The 20,139-nt window shown below is 44.4% G+C and overlaps 1 protein-coding gene across 1 annotated transcript in view; it reads right to left on the reverse strand.

Annotated features, from left to right (window-relative positions):
• Window positions 1–2,202: 2,202 nt before the first annotated feature.
• The window catches only part of LOC136587431 (zinc finger protein 420-like), a 29,014-nt gene continuing 11,077 nt past the window's right edge, over window positions 2,203–20,139 (reverse strand). The window contains exons 7-12 of the mRNA XM_066585998.1: window positions 9,813–9,895; window positions 9,556–9,705; window positions 9,307–9,382; window positions 8,459–8,556; window positions 7,284–7,398; window positions 2,203–5,089 (exon numbers count right to left, since the gene is read on the reverse strand). Coding sequence (XP_066442095.1) covers window positions 4,161–5,089; window positions 7,284–7,398; window positions 8,459–8,556; window positions 9,307–9,382; window positions 9,556–9,705; window positions 9,813–9,895 — 1,451 coding nt within the window. The 3' untranslated portion in view covers window positions 2,203–4,160. The remainder of the gene's footprint in view (window positions 5,090–7,283; window positions 7,399–8,458; window positions 8,557–9,306; window positions 9,383–9,555; window positions 9,706–9,812; window positions 9,896–20,139) is intronic.

The following is a 20,139-nucleotide window of genomic DNA, read 5'->3' on the forward strand; positions in this document are numbered from 1 at the left end:
GCTTTGCAGAGATCAAATACCAGACGTCTCAACATCAACTATTCAGAGGAGACCGAGAATCGGACCTTTATAGTCACATTACTGAGGAACATCAACAAGAAGAGAATTGCTTGGGTCCAGAAACATAAGGAACGGATACTAGAAATCTGGACTTTGGTATGATTAATCAAAATTAGAGAGTTTTCATCCAATTGCCATATCTGCCATGCAATTTGGGAGACGTAGGATAGATGAGCGGATGCTTTCTATGTGTGTGGTTCCCACTGTCAAGTGTGGAGGAGGAGGTGTGATGGTGTCAGGGAGCTTTGCTGGGGACTCTGTTGGCAATTTATTCAAAACTCGAGGTATACTGAACCAGCATGACTACCACAGCATTCTGCAGCAACAAGCCATCGCATTTGGTTTCTATTTAGCAAAAAAAAAATTGTTCATTTTTTTAACAGGCCAATGACACCAAACATCCCTCTAGCCTATGTAAGAGCTATTGGACCTAGAAAAAAAGTACTGCAGTGCTGCGTCAGATGACATGGTGTCTACAATCACCCGTCCTAAACCCAATTGAGATGCTTTTGGATGAGTTGGCAGCTTTTCCTTCACTCTGCTGTCTAACAAGTACTCAAAACCTCTGGGAACTCCTTCAAGACTGTTGGAAACCCATTCTAATTCACTACCACCTGAAGCTGATCGTGGGAATGACAAGAGTGCAAAGCTGTCATCAAAACAAAAGGCTAACTTAGAAGATTTAAAAATATAAAATATACTCTGATTTATCACTTTTACCATTTAACTCCATGTATTTCTTCATAGTTTTCATGTCTTCAATATTATTCTTTAATGTTGAAAAAAACAACCCCCCCCCCCCCCCCCAAAAGATGGAGTGAAAAAGTGTATCCAAACTTTCGACTGGTACTGTATATTTGTAGCAGCTCTCCAGTCCAACTAGAATATCTACATTTGTAGACTCCTCTTAAAACCCAATATCAGAACAATTCCATTTGGAACAGACCATTTTACCAACAGGAATATTTTAAATGATAGTTGGCTGGTGGTAAGAGGTTGCAGGCAGCAGGGTATTACATGAAATTTTTGGCAAGTACTCCATTGTAGACCAGAGTCATTCCTGTTAGGCCTCATGTCCACGGGGAAAAATCAGGCCCGCCGCGGATTCTTCATGCAGAATCCCTCCGCTGGTCTCTCCTTTCCCATGGATATAAGGCCTAAAAAGAATAATTATTTACCGTTCCGGACGCTGCGGATCTGCCCTCCGTCGCGGCCGGATCTTCTTTCTTCGGCCCGGCGGATGTGCTCAGCACGCCGGCACTGTGCCGCACACTCTTTTTTTTTTTTTAACTCCTGCTCTCCCACGCTGGAGAGCAGGAATTCAGCTGCGGGTGTGCCGCAGATCCGGTCGGCTTCCATAGGCTTCAATAGATGCTCAAAATACACAATATGAAGCCTATGGACGCCGTCCGGATCCGCGGCGTGGGAGAGCAGGAGTTCAAAAAAGAAAGGGTGCACGGTGCATGCGCACGGCACTCTGCTGGCGTGCCAAGCACATCCGCTGGGCCGATAAAAGAAGATCCGGCCGCAACGGAGGGCAGATCTGCAGCATCCGGACAGGTTAGTAATTCTTTTTAGGCCTTGTGTCTGCGGAAAAGGAGAAACCCCGCTGCAGGATTCTGCATGAAGAATTCGTGGTGGGCCTGATTTTCCCCATGGACATGAGGCCTTACGTGACTGCTGTGAAATTCTGCTCCAGCACCCGTATGTCTGCATGCAGCTTTTTAATGTACAACTGCAGGCAGAATTAAGCAATTTTCAATTCTGCATCGAGGCTGCAGATTTTGGTGCGTAATTTATCGTGTTATATTGTGTATTTTGCAGAGATATTCCGCTCGTGTGAAAGCACCTTTACCTGTTCAGTATCAAAGTCGCCATGGTCTAAGCTGTAACAATTCCAATACATCAAAATCACTTCATTGTTGCAAGGCTTGTATAAAGAGTCTAACATTGACTTTCAGGCATTGCTGCCTTCCAACAGGTGGCGCTGTGCAGGTACTGTTTCATCTCTCTTATTTGCATACAGTATTCTCCAGAGAAGCGTAAATGGCCTTTTAAGTCTCCTCACTTACCGTCTAGGCGCTCTCCCTAAGGAGAAAATATAGCGTTTCTGACCTATATATAATAACAAAACATTCACAATTTAGCACAAGTACTTTATTACAAATATAACAAGCTAAAACTACATAAAAGTTGATTTAATGAAACCAATACACTAACAAATATAAAAGTAATAAAATTAGTTAAAAAAAAAAAAAACTATAAAAATTCCCAAGGGAAGGTTAGTGTCTCTGTTCTGTCACCGTATATTGCCCAGTAGCTTATAACTTAGTTGATAGGGAAAACTGTTGCTTTCAACTGACAGTGGGTTTTTACATTTTTTATGCAACCCATCAAAAAACAAAAACAAAAACAAAAAACAAAAAACAAAAACAGAAATCATTATACTATGTAGTCATACAATACAAAATGTTTGATTCAATCCCGACCACTGGCTTTCAGAAAACTATAATACTATAGTTAGTTAGTCATAGATAATAGTGGTAAAGACTCTCTCTACATGTCTAAAATCACCTGAGTTGCGTCAGAAAAATCCTCGGAACAAGAAGAAATTTGGGTTAGTTCATAATCAAATTATTATACTTACTTAAAGGAAGCATCCACTTTAATCACAACAACCTCATTACTAAATGTTATCAGACAAAACTGAACCCGAACATAAATAATTTCCTATGGGCTGCTTCACTGTACACAAAAGAGCAAAGCAGGTAAAATGACAGATATGTCTCATCAGCTTAAAGGCCCATTTACACGCAACGATCACTCAAACAAACGAATATGCGCAAAAATCGTTATGTGTAAATGTGACGCCATTGTCTATTATTCGTTAATTTATCGTTTAGCGCTGAGTTTCAAACTGCATAAAAATGGAAATTAGTTTGCTTTTCGCTTCATATAAAATGGCATTCATTAAGTCTTTCAAAGACTTAAATTGAGGGGGTGATTGTTTGCCTTGCATAAACATGACTACTTGTTTACCGATGCCGACACACTAATTAAAACCCTGCCGGCTAGAGATTCCTGTTATAAACACACACACCCACCTGAGCAAACAACATATACATAAACACTGCATATGTTGTTTGCTCAGGTGGGTGTGTGTTTATACCAGGAATCTCTGGTCGGCAGGGTTTTAATGAGGAAAATGGAGAGGATTTTAGACGATTATCTGTACGTTTAAATGTTCAGCATTTTATGGGGAGAAAAAAAAAAGTCGTTAAATTTGTTCAAACGACAACCGTTAGGTGTAAAAGCCCTTTAAAAGACAAGGGCTACTAGTTGCAAGAAACCCTGTAAAAGATAGAAATAAAGAGCTATCTAGAGGTGGACACACCCTTAGCACACTACATTCTCAACCCAAACTTATAGACTTGGCCATTGTATTGTTATTTTAGATGCAACGCAAGGTCTTTGTTTATCGGTCCACTGGAACTCTTCTTTATCCACAACGAGGATAAGAAATCCTGAGGGTTTTCGGAAATTGAGCCTAGAACTTCCTCGAGACCTTATTGCTAATGTTTCATATAACCTGATGATTTTGTAATCTCTCATAAGATAGCCCAAAAGGTTCAGTCACCATTCTGCTTTTATGTTTTCTAACTACACCGACAGCCGCCGGCTTCCCTTATCGAAAGACTTATTCACATCCTTTCATTTTTCCAATTTATAATCTACGTACATGATCAATATTTCACGCGAGTGCATGTCCGCAACTTTCCGGATCTTATTGTATGTGAATATACAGGTCTATTAAATTCAATGGGGTTAGTTGGGAGCCTCTAGAACAACGTTCTCTATATTAGAATTCAGACTATTATACACATGAGCGATCTGTTCTGACATTTCGGCTCCATATCTAGATGGCGGTTAGAGTAGATTAGTAGAGCCAGACTATTGCTTTAATGTAACTTGATTATTTTTGCAATGCTAGTGGAGATTTCCGCTTGAACATCCTATAAATGTGTTAACATTTGATTTTCTTGTACTCCTTTGTAGTATTAAGAACATATCCAGAGTTGTATTTGCCAACTTCATACAGTTCATGAAAACTGTGTAACCTTCCGGTGTGTTCTTCGATGAATAATGAGGCCCGGTCTCTGGGCAAAACATTTGCCACACTCGGTGCATAAATGTGGTTTTTCCCCTGTGTGTATGATCTGATGGTTGACCAGATGAGACTTACGAGCGAAGCATCTTCCGCACTCAGGACACTGGAATGGTTTCTCACCTGTGTGAATTATCTGGTGTTTCCCAAGATGTGACTTGCGAGCAAAACATTTCCCGCACTCGGCGCACTGGAACGGCCTCTCCCCTGTGTGGATTCTCTGATGCTTGGCAAGGCCAGACTTGTCTGTAAAACACTTGCCGCATTCGGGACACGGGAAGGGCTTCTCCCCCGTGTGGATTCTTTCATGTTTAATCAGGTCAGCTTTATACGTGAAGCTCTTCCCGCATTCTGCACACTGGTACGGCCTCTCACCTGTGTGAATTCTCTGGTGTTTAGTGAGGCCAGAGTTGTCGGTAAAACATTTTCCACACTCTCCACATGGAAATGGCTTCTCCCCCGTGTGAGTTCGCATGTGCTTGATAAGGTACGAATTATGCGTAAAACATTTATCACATTCTGTGCAATTAAAGGGCTTCTTTGTCACACGAGAACCCTGAAGTTCTAAAACACCAGGATTCGGGTTAAAATGTTTAATATAGTCCGAGTATGGAAACACGTTGTTATTTCCTGCACACGCCTTAATAAAATCTGACATATCAAGAAAACCTTCCTCATGATTAGATGGATCAGATGATAAAGACGCACTGTGAAATACTGGGCGTTTAGGGCGTATATTTACAGACATCGACTTTCCTCTTGGCGCTTCTGCTGTGAAGTCGTCGTCATCGTCATCATCATCTATTTCGCAATCTGGAGAAGAAATGACATGGGCCTCCATAGAATGTCTGCTTTCATGGCCATCTGTTGATAAAACACTGTATTAAAAACTGAATAAACGAAAGAAAGAACGGGCCAAAACCGTTTAGGCCCAATGTCCACTGGCGGATTTGATGCGCGGAAGATCCGCAATTCAAACTGCCCATAGGGAATCACGGGCATCCACAACTGAATTAAGTGTGATTTTTCTCAGTGAAAGAAACCAAGAAATCTTGTAGATATGATACCTTTTAACGGCTAACAAAAATACATGATGTTATAGCAAGCTTTCAGATCGTCTATCGATCCTTCCTCAGGCTAAAATGGAACTGGTTTGGATGGGGCACATGTATAATATACAAATGCAGAGAGGACACCCCTCTTGATTGAAATACAAATGTTCACACACAGAAATGTGAGACCGTTTTGCACTCAAAACTGACAAACAGAGCTGAGACATAAATCGTAAATCAGTCCACTGAGCTCAGGACAGTTTTATGATGTGTCTTATCTCTTCCTCAACCTGCACATGGAAGGAGATGCAGCACCACCTATTGGATGGCAACATTATTACAAGCCAAGTTCTGATATTTTTTGAAGTTTTAAAGAAAGAGAAAAAAATAAGTTTTGGAGGTTGCTTGTAACACAGAAGGGGAGGGTCCGTGAATGTGGTTTTCAGACGGTCATCATTGTGTAGGGTATGGTGGAGTTTCTTTGCATTCTTCCTTAGTACCTCTAGCTGTGAATTGTAGGTCACTACTAGTGGCGCATATCCATTTTTTTCCTTTCTCCTTGTATTGGAGTAGTTCATTTCTGGGTATCCTGGTGATTTGGTCATTAACTGAGATGGGATTCAAAAAGGTCTTTTTGAGATTGTGTAAATGTTCCTCTCTGTCTCTTGGGTTGGAGCAGATCTGGTTTTATCTGATGGCCTGGCTGTAGACAATGGACTTTTTGATGTGTTTAGGGTGGGAACTGTCCCATCCGAGGTATGTGGGCCGATCAATCAGTTTCCGGTATAGGGATGTCTGTATTGAGTTGTTCGAAACTTTTATGGCGGTATCCAAAAAGTTGATTCCAGTATACGAGTAGCTTAATGTCAGGTTTACGGAGGGTTGAAATGCATTGAATCTCTCATGGAATTTTATTAGTTCTTGTTCGGTGTGGGTCCAGATGATTATGATGTCATCAATGTAGCAGAAGTAGGCTAATTGATGGGGCAGAAGGCAAAAAAGTCACTCTCCAATTCTGCCATGAAAAGGTTGGCATATTGCGGTGCCATTTTACTCCCCAAGGCGATTCCGGTGAGTTGCAGGAATATCTTTTTGTCAAAGAAGAAATAATTGTGCGAGTATGAATCTTGGAGTTGTAACACCGACTCAGAGGTAACCCCATTGGCCTCAAGGTGCGCCTGGCAGGCGGTCAGTCCATCTTCGTGTGGGATGTTGGAGTATAAGGACTCTACATCCATTGTGGCCAGGATTGCGCCATCTGGGAGGGGACCTATGGTTGACAGTTTGTTCAGTAGGTCCGTGTATCATTTCTACAAGATTATTTGCTTTCTCTTACTGAGAACAATCACACTTTGCTCCACTGGCTAACACCGTACCAAACCTTTTTTTATTTCAACTGAATTAAAGCCTGCGGATTTGTTGTGCTTTGGCTGCGGAAAACAAATCGCAGCATGCTCCATTTCAGTGTGGTACCCACACGGATGGCTCCCATTGAAGTCAATGAAAGCCGTCTGATCCACGGCCCGTCTGCAGTTGAATTTGGATTCCGCAGGAAAGCAGGAGTTAAAAAAACAAACAAAACAAAAAAAACTCTACTGCGCATTTGTGCCATCCGACACTTCTGCACACATCTGCAGTACAGAAAAACGCCCCCCGGACAAGTACGTGCAGTCACCGGCCGTGGGCAGGGTTAGAATCCGCTACGGGCTCCCGCATGGACATGAGGCCTTACACACATTTGTAGCAAGCAGTGGGTTGTGGGTAGGTGAAATTCAGGAGGAATGAATCCCCTTTAAGTGAAATTTACAAGACACACCTTGGACACCCCTCGAGTGAATTGAGAAGAGAAAGTGCTTAATGGTGTTAATGGATTCTACACTGCTCCCAGAAAACAAGAAGCATTCAGCTCCTGAATCTGTACTAAAGAGCAGAGAAGAGATTTTTGGAAAGAACGATGAAAAGAGTAGTTGTTTCCCACCTTATTATTGAGGAGGGAAGCGGCTCACCTGTGCTGATGTCTGTGGGAATTTCTTCCTCCTTAATAATTACACGCAACTCTTCACTCTCTTTCTTAATGTCATCTTCTATTATAACAATCTGGAAATCACTGAGACTTTCCTCCTAGAGATTAAGGAAGAAACAAAAAACAAAACACAAACACCTTACCAGCACCTGTATAGGGTTATGGAAGTCGTAGTTAGGACAGGTTATACAAACTATATTTTGCACTACACCAACAGCTCATTGATATCCGAGGTTGGAAGTTTACGAAGTCTGGCACAGCTGGAAGTCCCTTAAGGTTTGTTTTTTTTTAAACTGCATTTTTTTTAGCCAAAGCCAGAATTGGATCCAGAAGGAGAGGTACAAGTCCTTCCTTTATATTTCCAATATTTTTTGAATCCACTTCTGAATTTGTTTAAAAAAAAAAAAAAAAAGAAAAAAAATCACCATAAAAACAGCTGCAGAAACAAAGTAAATTAAAAAAAAGAAAAAAACTAATTAAGAATCATATTAACCCTTTGCAATCTAATTTTGGATTCAGGGTTTCCTAGGGGGCTTTCTCTTTCTGCCATTATACAATATTGCCATCTGCTGGCTAGTGCCAGTACTGCAGTATGGGACATGCTGGAAAAGCCCCCGACAACAGAGCGGGCAGTAATACACAGTAAGAATACCCCACCGAACGTCTTCCGACATCGGAGCTGTACAGCCTTCAATCAGAATGTCTTCAGTCGTCAGACAGTGGATTGGAAAAGGTTAATGCTTCATTTACATGGGGCGATTATTGTGCAAAATTTGTTCCAACGAATGAAAATGTGCAATTGTGACAGCCATCGTGCGCTATTCGTTTACGTTTTGTTTGTTGTTCACTTTCAACCAGCATAAAAATAACCACCGGTTTGCTCACTTCTCACTTCGCCTAAACGCTACCAACTCAGTGTTTCACATAGAATGTGAAGGGCTGAGCAAGAATTTAGTGAAAAGTGAGCGATACTTCAGTGATAAATCTGCCTGTCTAAACATTCTGCACGAGCGAACAACTAGCGGTGACATCACCGCCTGTGCAGATCATTTAGCCAACAGTCATCCCGTGTAAATGGGGAGTTAGTGATACAACCCTAAATTAGGAATCAGCCAACTTAGGGGTAAAGCCGATACATGGTCTTACGAGAGTACCTACCTTATGATCCTGTGGGATACTGCGGTTTTCCTCTAGACAATCCTGGGAATAATGAGGTCTCAGACATCGGTCTTGTGGCTTTCTCTTGCTGGATCCGCCTGTACATCATATACACAGAGACTGAATACAAGATATAACATATTTTTTGAACTTCAAGACACGCCTGACTACAGGACTCTGCAAGGTTTTAGACTAGAAAATTAAAAAAAAAAAAACAACAACTTTTCTTCTTACAAGATGAAACTTCCCTGGTGGTCCAAGGAAGTGGAAGGGTTAATGTAATTAACTCTGCACAGGTCAAAGAGCAGCAGATAACATACAATAGTGGCTATGAAGGAGCACTCCTCACCATGCATACAAACCGGATCCACTAAGTGTCATATATATATATAATGACACTTAGTGGATCCGGTTTGTATGCATGGTAAGAAGTGCAATATATATATATATTTCCTGCGCCATTGCTAAGTGATTATGCAGGTACCCGCACACCCCACATGCAATGTTAATTGCACATGGGCTGCAGGTCGGACGGCCCCCTTTGACTTCAATGGAGGCCATCTGCTGGAAAATAGACCATGCTACGATTTTTTCTCCGTATACGTGAGTAAAAAAGCAAAAGTACATGCTTTTCAATGCCTGCGTTTTGCCGCGGATCCTTTGTGCAGATGCCGATCACAGATTCTGCAATTGGAATCCACTCCTATGAGCCCTATCATATAGAAGGAGGAGGCGTCTATAAAAAGCGGAAGTTAATGATCAGGCAGAGCATTCTATGAACGCTCTGCCCGATCATTAACAAAATGGTCATGGTGGAGGGTCTGGCCTTCAATGCTCTCTCCTCTTACCCATTGATGTGAAGGTCTGGTGGCTCTCCATAACATCTTTGTACAGATCCTTGTGTCCATCTAAATATTCCTGTTCCTAAAAAGAGAAATAGTGACAGTCTGACACCTTATAGCCAGAGTGTTCAATCTGTGACGATACAGCTGTTGTAAAACTACGACTCACAGCACACCCTGATAGCTGCAGAGGAACACAATGAAAGTCATCATCCATACACGTTACACCTTGTTTAACGGCCCAGCACTCCTCACCTCTCCGGTCAGCAGCTCGATGATCTTGTTGGTGAGCTGTAGGATCTTCTTATTCTTTTTATCTTGTTTTAGTGAACGCGGTGGGGGCTCCGTGATGGGGTCCTGGGTGATGCTCAGTCTGCCCGATTCCGTCTTGATGGCTGTGAAGTTCTGTGAAGACAGTAATAGTCACCATGATAAGACTGGGCCCAAACACATCCCTTAAGAGACCCTTACATATAATGTACAGATATTACAGCGAGTGCAAAGTCCCTCACCTCTCCGGTCAGCAGGTAGATGATCTCCAGTGTGAGGTTTAAGATCTTTTCCGACATGCGACTCTTGTCCTTCGCCATTTTGGCTTATGCCGTCAGATACTGAATACAGTATTAGTCCTAAACAGACCTGAAATGAAGATACGGAGGTCCATTACGGCAAACGGCCCTGGCAGGTATTACTAGCAGCGTGCAGGTTTAGGACAGGAACTAAATAGACGCATTGTCAAGAAACAATCCCTCCCCTAGAAGTTATCTAATGGAAGGAAACGTTCTCTGCGTGATTGTAACGTTGATATAAGTAATGGCCCTTCTACACGGGCCGACAGTCTTTCAAAAGGACTGCACGAGCGCTAACGACCTTAGCAGTGACACAGGCAGGCATGGAGGCTCTAGTACCCTGTTGTACCGCCTCTAGCTTGGATACAAGATGTGATACGGGCGGGCATGGAGGCTCTAGTATCCTGCTGTACTGCCTCTAGCTTGGATACAAGATGTGATACGGCAGGCATAGAGGCTCTAGCAAGCTGTTGTACTGCCTCTAGCTTGGATACAAGATGTGATACGGCAGGCATAGAGGCTCTAGTACCCTGTTGTACCCCTCTAGCTTGGATACAAGATGTGATACGGCAGGCATAGAGGCTCTAGCAAGCTGTTGTACTGCCTCTAGCTTGGATACAAGATGTGATACAGGCAGGCATGGAGGCTCTACTACCCTGTTGTACCGCCTCTAGCTTAGATACAAGAAGATTGCCTGCTGGGAAATGCCTCTGTCAATTTCATTGTCCCTCGTACCACTACTAGGGATGACCGACTGTCATATGCAATGTCCCCCCTAGGCCATCATACCAGCAGAGGGCAGTGTGCCGCTCCACAGCAAGGTCAGGATTGAGGTGCTCACCCCGAAGACTCGTCAGCGCCAAAACTAAATCTGGATTCATCCCTGAAAACAACCCGGTTCCTCCCGTAGCATCCAGTTTCATTATTCTCGACACCACTGTAAACGGCGGTCACGGTGGGCGTCAGAGGCCGTACACGTAATGGGCGCCGCAAGACCAAACATCCTTCATATAATGGGATAGGTGTTATGTATGGCGCACTATCGCGCCTGGATCAGCGCATTTTACTGTACTTTTTTGCACTGCTGAAACGGCTCACATCAGCGCGGTCGCGGTAGTGCCATGTTGAAGGAGGCCGGACCGCCTACGCAGTAGGGCAGCTGACTCCGTAGGCGCGGGTGATTTCATTTAAGCCTGTGAAATTGTGGGTTTTCCATGCGCAATTGTACAGAAAAAAAAGAGTAAGTCGCATGTTTTTCCCTGCGTGTGCGGAAAAACGCCCCATGTGAAGGAAGCCACAGCAGTCAACGGGTTCTATTTGTGTCTGGTGTGAGGCGGCTGTTACGCATCATCAGGAGTCGTTATTAAACACGGATGACTAACGTGTGTAGAGCGGGTCTGCTGGGTGATCCTGGGTGTGGGCTGTCCTGCAGGAACCTACCTCTACCAGTATGGCCACCTATGTATAACGCTACATGCAGGGCTGCTGGGTGATCCTGGGTGTGGGCTGTCCTGCAGGAACCTACCTCTACCAGTATGGCCACCTATGTATAACGCTACATGCAGGGCTGCTGGGTGATCCTGGGTGTGGGCTGTCCTGCAGGAACCTACCTCTACCAGTATGCCCACCTATGTATAACACTACATGCAGGGCTGCTGGGTGATGCCTGGGTGTGGGCTGCCCTGCAGGAACCTACCTCTACCAGTATGGCCACCTATGTATAACACTACATGCAGGGCTGCTGGGTGATGCCTGGGTGTGGGCTGCCCTGCAGGAACCTACCTCTACCAGTATGGCCACCTATGTATAACACTACATGCAGGGCTGCTGGGTGATGCCTGGGTCTGGACGGTCCTGCAGGAACCTACCTCTACCAGTATGGCCACCTATGTATAACACTACATACAGGGCTGCTGCACTTATGTGATGCCATACACTGCGCTGTTACTATGACAACAGCGCACTTACATCCTCCGCTGCACCTGCATTATAATGAGGACATCTTCTCCTTTTGTATCACAACCTCCATAGACCGGCGGTAGAGCGGAGACTCCTCCTCCGGCAGCACACTGCGGCCTCTACCGGACACGTAACCAGCACACAGCCCGCAGTACATTACCCGTCTCATCGATGTCTTCTCTCCGTCCTCCCCGTTCAGCCGTCGCCAGGAAGCTGCTAACAAGGAAATGAAGCAACTTCCTGTGACAGCGGCTCTGCGGTAGGACCTTCGTGACATCACGGTCACATGACCGCGTTTAGTTTAGACCCCCCCCCCCAAAGAACCTTGTCACATGACACTATCATGTGATCAATCACAGTCAGCAGCCTTGCAAGCGGCAAGTTTGACTGGACAGCACAGACGCCCGAGCAGCGGCGGCGGCGGCGGCGGCGGCGTTACACCATTACACCATGTGCTCGCAGTGAATAGAACCCATTGGTAACTGCCTCCCTTTTCTCCAGTTTCCATTGAAGTCTATGGGAGCTTCCTGCGTATTTCGGCAGAAGATAGGGCAAGACCAATCTCTCCACGCGGCGACATATAAAACGGCGACCAAAAACAGTCACGTAGGTCCTATTTTCCCTGAGCAATTTTTTTGAAAAAATGGTCGCCTTTTTTTTCGTTTGATTTTTTTTTTTTACGCAGCAAAATTCTTGCGTAAATACGTCTGTCTGAACAAGCGCTAAGGGCGGACCCACACGGCCACAGGGACACTCGGCAACGCGGAGCGGAGCTGTGCCTCAACAAGGAAGATTTCTTCTCCCTCGTTGGTAGTTCCAACTTTGGCGTAGAGTTTGAAAAGCCGCTGAAGGGCAAGAAATTCCCCCTCTTCAGGAGCAAGAATACTGCATGCCGCCAAGCGTATTTGCGCCAATGCTCATCTGAATCCACCCTAAGGCTCCTTCAGACGGACATGTGCACAATTGCGCACACCTCAGTGCAACGCGTTCGCGCTGTAAACACAGTTGGTCTGTGCATTTTAGGCTGGGTTCACACAGGGCGGATTTGCCGCAGACATTACGTCCGGAATTTCGCTGTGGCCGCCAATCCTGGGATTAGCCAGCGGCGAATCCGTCGCGGCAAAGCCAGCGCTGTGACGCGGATTCACTGCCCACAACATGTCCGTTCATTTTTTTTTTTTTTTTTTCCCCTATGCGGCCGTGCTCTCCTCTATGGGAGCTGCAGCTGCAACGGAAAAGCGTGCGGCCGGGCCGCTCCAAAATCTGCGGCTAAGTGCTACGGGTTTTAAAGCAGCACTTTCCCAGCCGAAATCTCACGTTTTTTTGCTGAGGTCAAACCCCTAGATTTCCGCCGGGAATACGCCGTGTGGGAACCCAGCCTTACTGTGTTTTTTTGCGCATGCAGGGCCGGGTCACACGGGCGCGGGACACCCCACCCCCACCCTGATTTAAAATGCTATTTAGCCCAAAGAGGTCCATATATGTTCTTTTCCCCGCGGTTTTACGCTGTATTTCGTGCATCCTCGTGGGTATTGCGTGTGCATTTGTGCGCTGCTGTAGACGCCCGCGCTGAGCAAAATACAACATGTTCAACTTTTTTGCATGCAACAAAAGCAGACGAGACACCATTGAAATTAATGGGTACCATTATCTGCATTTTGCGTGTGCAAATCTGCCCGTGTGAAGGCGCCCTCATGGCTGACTCATGTGAGCGCAGTTTGGCTGTGTGTTACACAGTTTAGAACTCCACTGATTTACATTGGAGCGTTCAGACCTGCGGGAAAAAACGGCAGCACGTCCTGTTGTTATGCGTCTCGCACTCCTTCTAGTATATGGTTGTGTAACGTACGCAGTGGATACACATTACGCGCGTATTTACTGCTTATGGCGCAGCCCAAACGCACCAAATACTACGTTCACACGTTTCAAGTTTTGTGCAGATTTTTTGTAGTGGGAAAAATCTGCGACAAAGTCTGAAGTGTCTGTGTGGGTGCGGACGGGTATTTTGGCGCAGAGACGCAGCAGGTAGCACTCCTTCAGCTGAAAGGTAGAATCTGCATCAAAAACAGCTACATGCGAACATTGGGATGAAAACGTGCAGCGTGGCCCTATTTTTCTTTTTCTTCAGCTACCAAAATAGTTTTTGCTCCGTTTTTTCCCCCGTGACACTAAGGCCTCTTTCATAAGGGCGACAGCAATTTTGCCACAAAAAAATCACGGCAAATTCGGCCTTTGTTCTTGTGATTTTTCAGTGATATCGCTGCTTTTTTGCGAGAATAATCTCACGTTGCATCGCGGCCGCTCGTGAGAAAATTGCATGTTTAAAATTGTTTATTGCGAAATTCAATAGAACTTTTTTTTTGTTAAAAACGCATTAAACATAAAATCGCACGTTCGTGCAATGCCATAAACACGAGGCTCCATAGGAATCACCCCCCCCCCCCCCCGTCAGCAAGTAAGCGCCATGGTTAGATCGAGCACCAGCCAATCACTGAATGACATCACTGAATGGCTGTGATTGGCTAGTGCTTGATCCAATCATGACGCTCTCTTACTGAAGCGAAGGGCAATTTAAAGCCCTGTTTAGCAGAGAGAGATGACAGCGGGGATGACTACAGAGCAGCTTGCCGCACCGCTGGGAGACCATCGCGCAGGGCACACAGACCCTGACTGAGAGGGGAGGATTGCAGTTTTTTTTTACCTAGTCTAGCTAGGCTTATACTTGAGGCACCTAATTTTCCCAGTTTTTGTGGCAAAATTAGGTGCCTCGGCTTATGCTCGAGTATATAGTGCTCAAGTATAGTGCTGGTTAAAAAACGATTCTGCCCTCTCCTCCGGGTCTTTGGCTGTGACAAACAGCTGAGGACCCGACCTGCTCCTGCTTCATTGCAAGAGCATTACTCCTATGCCATATTTTTGCTATCTGCTGGGATTAAAGCCCAGGACCAAGTGCCGTGAATTTACAGTGCTTGGTCCTTAAGGGGTTAAGGCCTGTGTCACACGAACGAATTGATTTCAATGGGTTCATTCACATGCGCATATCTTGCGTGTACATTTCGGTTGCGCAAAAAAAATACGCAGCATGATTAACTTTCCTGAGCGTTTGCGTAGTGAAAGAGTTATGTATTGAGCTAATTACACTATTTGGCTATTTGGGTGAATGGGAGCATGGCTGCGTGTTTATTTGTGCACGGAAAAAGTACAGTAAAACACGCATGTGTAAATATGCATGCGCAAATGTGCAGTGCCCAATGTATAAATACGTGGCACTTTAGAAAAATCAAGATACACAACATCCATTGACTCTCCCCGGTCCAGTCTAGAACTTACCTCCTCGTAGGAGCTGATCAGGTTGGTTTGACAGAAGCGACTCCTCCTAAACCCGCTGATATGGAGTTATACGGTTATTTTACTTCAGGCGCTCCAGGACAGCGTCTCTTAAAAATCCTTCAAACATTTTACCACAATAGTAGTTAGACTTACGGGCCTGTAGTTTCCAGGCTTTTTGCCCCATTTTTGAATAAAACCGTAGAATGGTAGAGTCTTTAAGGGCCAGTTGAGTTCTGAAATGACTTTTTTTTAAAGTTGAACTTTTTACAGATATTTAATTTTATTTCATTATTTTTTCTCGACACAACAGGTGTTAACCGAGAAACTCAACGCAGATTTATTACCTTGATTTCTGCACCTTTCAGAAATATCCCAGATGTGACGTCACTTTTGGCTTTTATTACTGAAACACAGGCCTTGGAAATTGGGGAGCATTTTGTGGATTTTGGAACCTCCTTTGTGATTTGGATGTTTTTCAGGCACTATTTAGGTGCAGAGGCTTTGAGGTGCCAACATATAAGTCCCCTCCCCCCCCAAAAAAGAGTTTGGTAATTTTAAAAAGAGAGGGACATCCATTCCAAAGACTCCATAAATTGTGGAAAGAGTTCATAAGATAATATCAATATCAATAATAAAACACAGATTTGACTGCTGAGTATAAAAACACTACAGCGCAGCTAAATGATTTATGTAATACCCATAATATTGGAAAAATGGGACAAACGTCTCCAATAAGGTCCAATATATCCAATGCTGCTGAGCACTGGGATGCAACAAGGAATAAGCCAGTGAGTTTGTGTTGCTGTATTCACAAATCGCATATGCACAAGCGATCTCTCCACAGCTGAATGATAAAGATATCTGCGTCTGCATGTCTAAGGGCTCATTCCCACCATTGTGCTTCACGCGAATACTACGTAGTGAATGGGTTTGATCTTAATGGGTTTGTTCACGGGTGTATTTTTTTTCACGTGATCACATGAAAAAATACGTGGCAACACCTACTTTGGTGCGCATTCGCGCACTGCAAGAGCCCATTGAAATCATTGAGCATATGTAAATACGCAATACATACTTAGAAAACGTGCATATTCGTTTACGCACAAAATCTGTGGTTTTGCAGATATTTTTTTGTGCACACAAATGCATGTTGGAGGCATATTTCAGTCGCACAAACACGCGGCATATTTGCATGGCTGAAATGTGCAAACAATCCCTTGGAGTTAGTACATTGCCAGTATTCACCATTTGTGACCCCCTCAAGGAATGTATCTTGCGGTGTGCCAAGTATTTGACCCCAGAGGCGCTCTTGGGGCGCACGGCGGGGCTCAGGAGGGGTGGAGTGCCATTTGAAGCGGAGCACAGATTTTGCTGGAATAGTTTTGAGGGACAATGTTGCATTTACAATGAAACCCCAGAATAGGGGGACCCTCCAGAAGTGACCCATTTGTAAATTGCACTCATGTAGCATTTGGAGCTCCCAAACGTTCCGTACCATTTTTAGCATTGATCTTCTAATATGTAATTCAACTCAAATTTTTCAGTTTTCACAATCAAAACTGGAAAAAAGGAGCCAAAACTTTGTTACACAATTTCTATAGGAGTGCTATTTGGTTTCTGAAGTGCAGATTGTGTTGCATTGGTTTTCAGGCACCATGTTTTTTTTTGCAGACCACCAGTACAATGAAAACCCCAGAGAAGAGACTCTAGTATGGAAATTACACCCCTTAGGCAAGCTTCACATGAACGTAGTTATGGGTGCAAAACCTGCATGTGCAATACACAGATAATAGAGCTCATTGATTCCAATGTTTTTTGCGTGTGCATTTCGGTCGTAGAACATGCTCTATTTTTGCTGCATGTTTGCGCCGAAAAGGTCCTCAATTCAATGGGGAGGGGGGGGCAAATGCGCGCACAATAGGCAAGGAGTTGCGTGAAACTGCGTAATTGCGCAGGAGAAAGAAAATATCTGGAAATCATAAGACTAATTAGATGTTTCAATTGTTGCATCTTTGTTTGCCGCACACAAAAAGTACAGTAGACAATGCTGTCCATGCTGGTGCAAATATACATAAGCTTGTATGAAGCTGGGCTTACAGTATTCTCATCTAGGAGTATAAGTAGTTTTGTTTAGGGTTTTAATGTTATTTCACTTTGTAATGTAGGGGTACATGTAAGCTGTGTGGAGTTCATAAACGCATCATTAGGTGGTATAATTAGTCATTCATAGCTGTGTGAAAGCAATCAATGACTACCTGTCCGTGAGTGGGTTTGTGAGTGACTTACATGCTCCACCCCTGATCACATGATGTTGATGTCATCAAAGGTCCTTCATCTCCAGTAAGGGAGTCACATGCTCCGCCCCTGGTTACATTACTGTGATATCCTCACAGGATATCCTGTGCGCACACAGCTGCTGTCCGGCTAGGTGTTCATTAGTATTCCATAGCAACTGAGGCTGCAGGGGGTTTGTTGTCCGCCTGTAATCTGTGCAAGGATGCAGGACCTTGAATGACATCACAGTCATGTGATAGGGGCGGAGCATTACGTCAGTTGGGATGAGCGTCACTGTCATGTGATCAGGGGCTGAGCATGACGGCGATATCATCACAGGTCTTTCATCTCCACTGCTGTGCTCCTTCTGATCCCAGTTGTATGGGATGAACAATGTATGTAGCAGAGCTGTGTGTGAGACGTGCATATAGCAGAGCCACCGGAAACGCTGGCACTATAATTTTCTAATAATTGGTAGTCCTTTATACACAGGTCTGGTCACTGTTTTCACAGCAGGGGTTGCCCTCATAAATGGTGGTCTTTCTTATTTTTTTGAAATGTGTTTTGCACTTTTTGGGACCTTCCTTTTTTTTTTGAGTTTGGGGACCTCACTGGGGAATTGTTGCCCTCATACAGTCTGGGAAACCGCATTTCTGGAAGTATTGGACCCTCCCATTCCTGGTTTGCAAATATTAGGACCTTGATTACCACCTGTTCAACCTCCGGCTTGCACATAAGCATTATACAATGTATTAGTATGATGTCCACAGCTGGTTTTTGCATTACACCTTCACTATATGGCTTCAGCACTTGATCTGAGACATCCACCCCTATAATGCACTTACCTATAGATCAGGATGCAGTATAGCTTGGGATGCGGTTGTCACCGTTCTGATCTCTCATACAGGGATTGGGATGCGGCCGTCGCTGTTTATTGTGCTCAGTGTAACATCCCTCTTCTTTATACTTGACCAAAAGCATATTCTCACCATATAGTGGCCTGCGCTCGCCCTTTTTGGGCATTTTCACATGGGTGGTATATTGCCGCAGCTAAATCTGCTGTTGTGGAGTTCCACTCCCATTACCTGCAATTTTCTGCGTTTTTAGCTGCATAATGTGGAAATATCCTCCCCTGTGAAAGGGCGCTTGATTGTTTGCACCAGTTGTGACCCAGAGCCACCTGCCTGGCCTTTGCACATAGTGCTGCACTTAAAGAGTAGGTTGCTGACATGGAACTCGTCCATGTAGACATGGTAACCTTGGTCCAACAGATCCTAGTGGTGGCAATTCTTGGGGTGCAATCTTGGTGTCCTCCTCTTTGTAAACTCTAGCCCTCTGGTGTATTCTACACACTTTCCCTGCTGCCTGATGGCTCTGTAGACCCATTTTGAACCGGCATGGCACCTTTCACACGGGACAGAATTACGCCGCAGGATTTTGACGCTGAATAGAAAATGGCTGATTGCAGTTCTACACCAAAATGCACAGTAAAGCCTCATGTCCACAGGCATGCATGCATTCCACCTGGAGAAATCACACACAGAGACTCTGCATACCTGTCCTTGAACAATTCTCAGCCATTCAGTCATTAAATGGCTTTGATTGGTTCGCGAGCGCTGGCTCAGCCAATGCCAGCCTTTTCTGGAGGCGGGGATTTTGAACCTCCAATCCAGGAAGATCTGGCAGAAGACTACAGACAAGTGCTGGAGCTGAAGAGGAGACACGCGCCGGAGCTGACAGCGCCTCTTAGGTGATGTATTATTTTTTTAACTTTTTTTTTTTTTTATACACACAGAGCTTATTTTAGGGATTTTACAGTAGGATTTCCTACTGTCAAAGTTGCACCGCATGAAAACCGTGTTTACATGTGATGCAACTCAAAGGAAGGGTGCATAGGGAAACATGGGCTACACAATATCGCAAATTGCGGCTGTTGAGAGCATGCCTTGATTTTGCAGTCTCGCAGGCCACAAAACCTCGCTCGTGTGGAAGAACATACATGCGAGTTGTAGCAAAATCACCCGTGTGATAGTGGCCTAAGACGCATGGCATCAGACAGCCCTACAGATCTGCTGTAATGTAAGCCAGAAACTAGCATATATTATAGCAGAAATCTACAGCAGCTCAGAGCTAGCAAAGGTTTCCATTTGGCGGTGCTACCAGGCTTGCTTTTCTTAATACATTACTTGTTCTCAGCCTGACACAGTTTACTTAGACTTGCATATGAAACGCCAGTCCAAGTAAGTTTGCCTGTATTGTTGAAGCCTGTTGAGTAAGTCTTCTGATTGTGCTGGTTAGATAGGTGTACTTACCTTTATAGATGTGATGTCCGGCCATAAAATAGATTTTAACTCAAGGGGGAAAAGAAATTGCTACGTAGTGATGAAGCTTCTTTTGTTTAGTTTTTATTCACATAAGTTTCATATTCTCCTTCCAGAGTTTTCATCACTGACCTTCAAGAAAATCGTGGATGAGATACCCGAGTGTAGAACAGCACCGAACAGAAGCCATTCTAGTCAAGAGCTTGGTTTGGGTCTGGCGTTGGCCGTTAAAGGTAAACTGTGGCCTGCGAGTATGAAGGAGTCCTTATTCTGCTAATAGGCTTAGCAATACAATAAGTTACTTATAGTATGAAATAATTCTTTAACACATGTACAAATAGTTTATTTAGAACACAAACAAGTTATAAACCAGGGGCGCCCAGCTG

The sequence above is a fragment of the Eleutherodactylus coqui genome, chromosome 13 (genome assembly GCF_035609145.1).
Source record: "Eleutherodactylus coqui strain aEleCoq1 chromosome 13, aEleCoq1.hap1, whole genome shotgun sequence".
Lineage (NCBI taxonomy): Eukaryota > Metazoa > Chordata > Amphibia > Anura > Eleutherodactylidae > Eleutherodactylus > Eleutherodactylus coqui.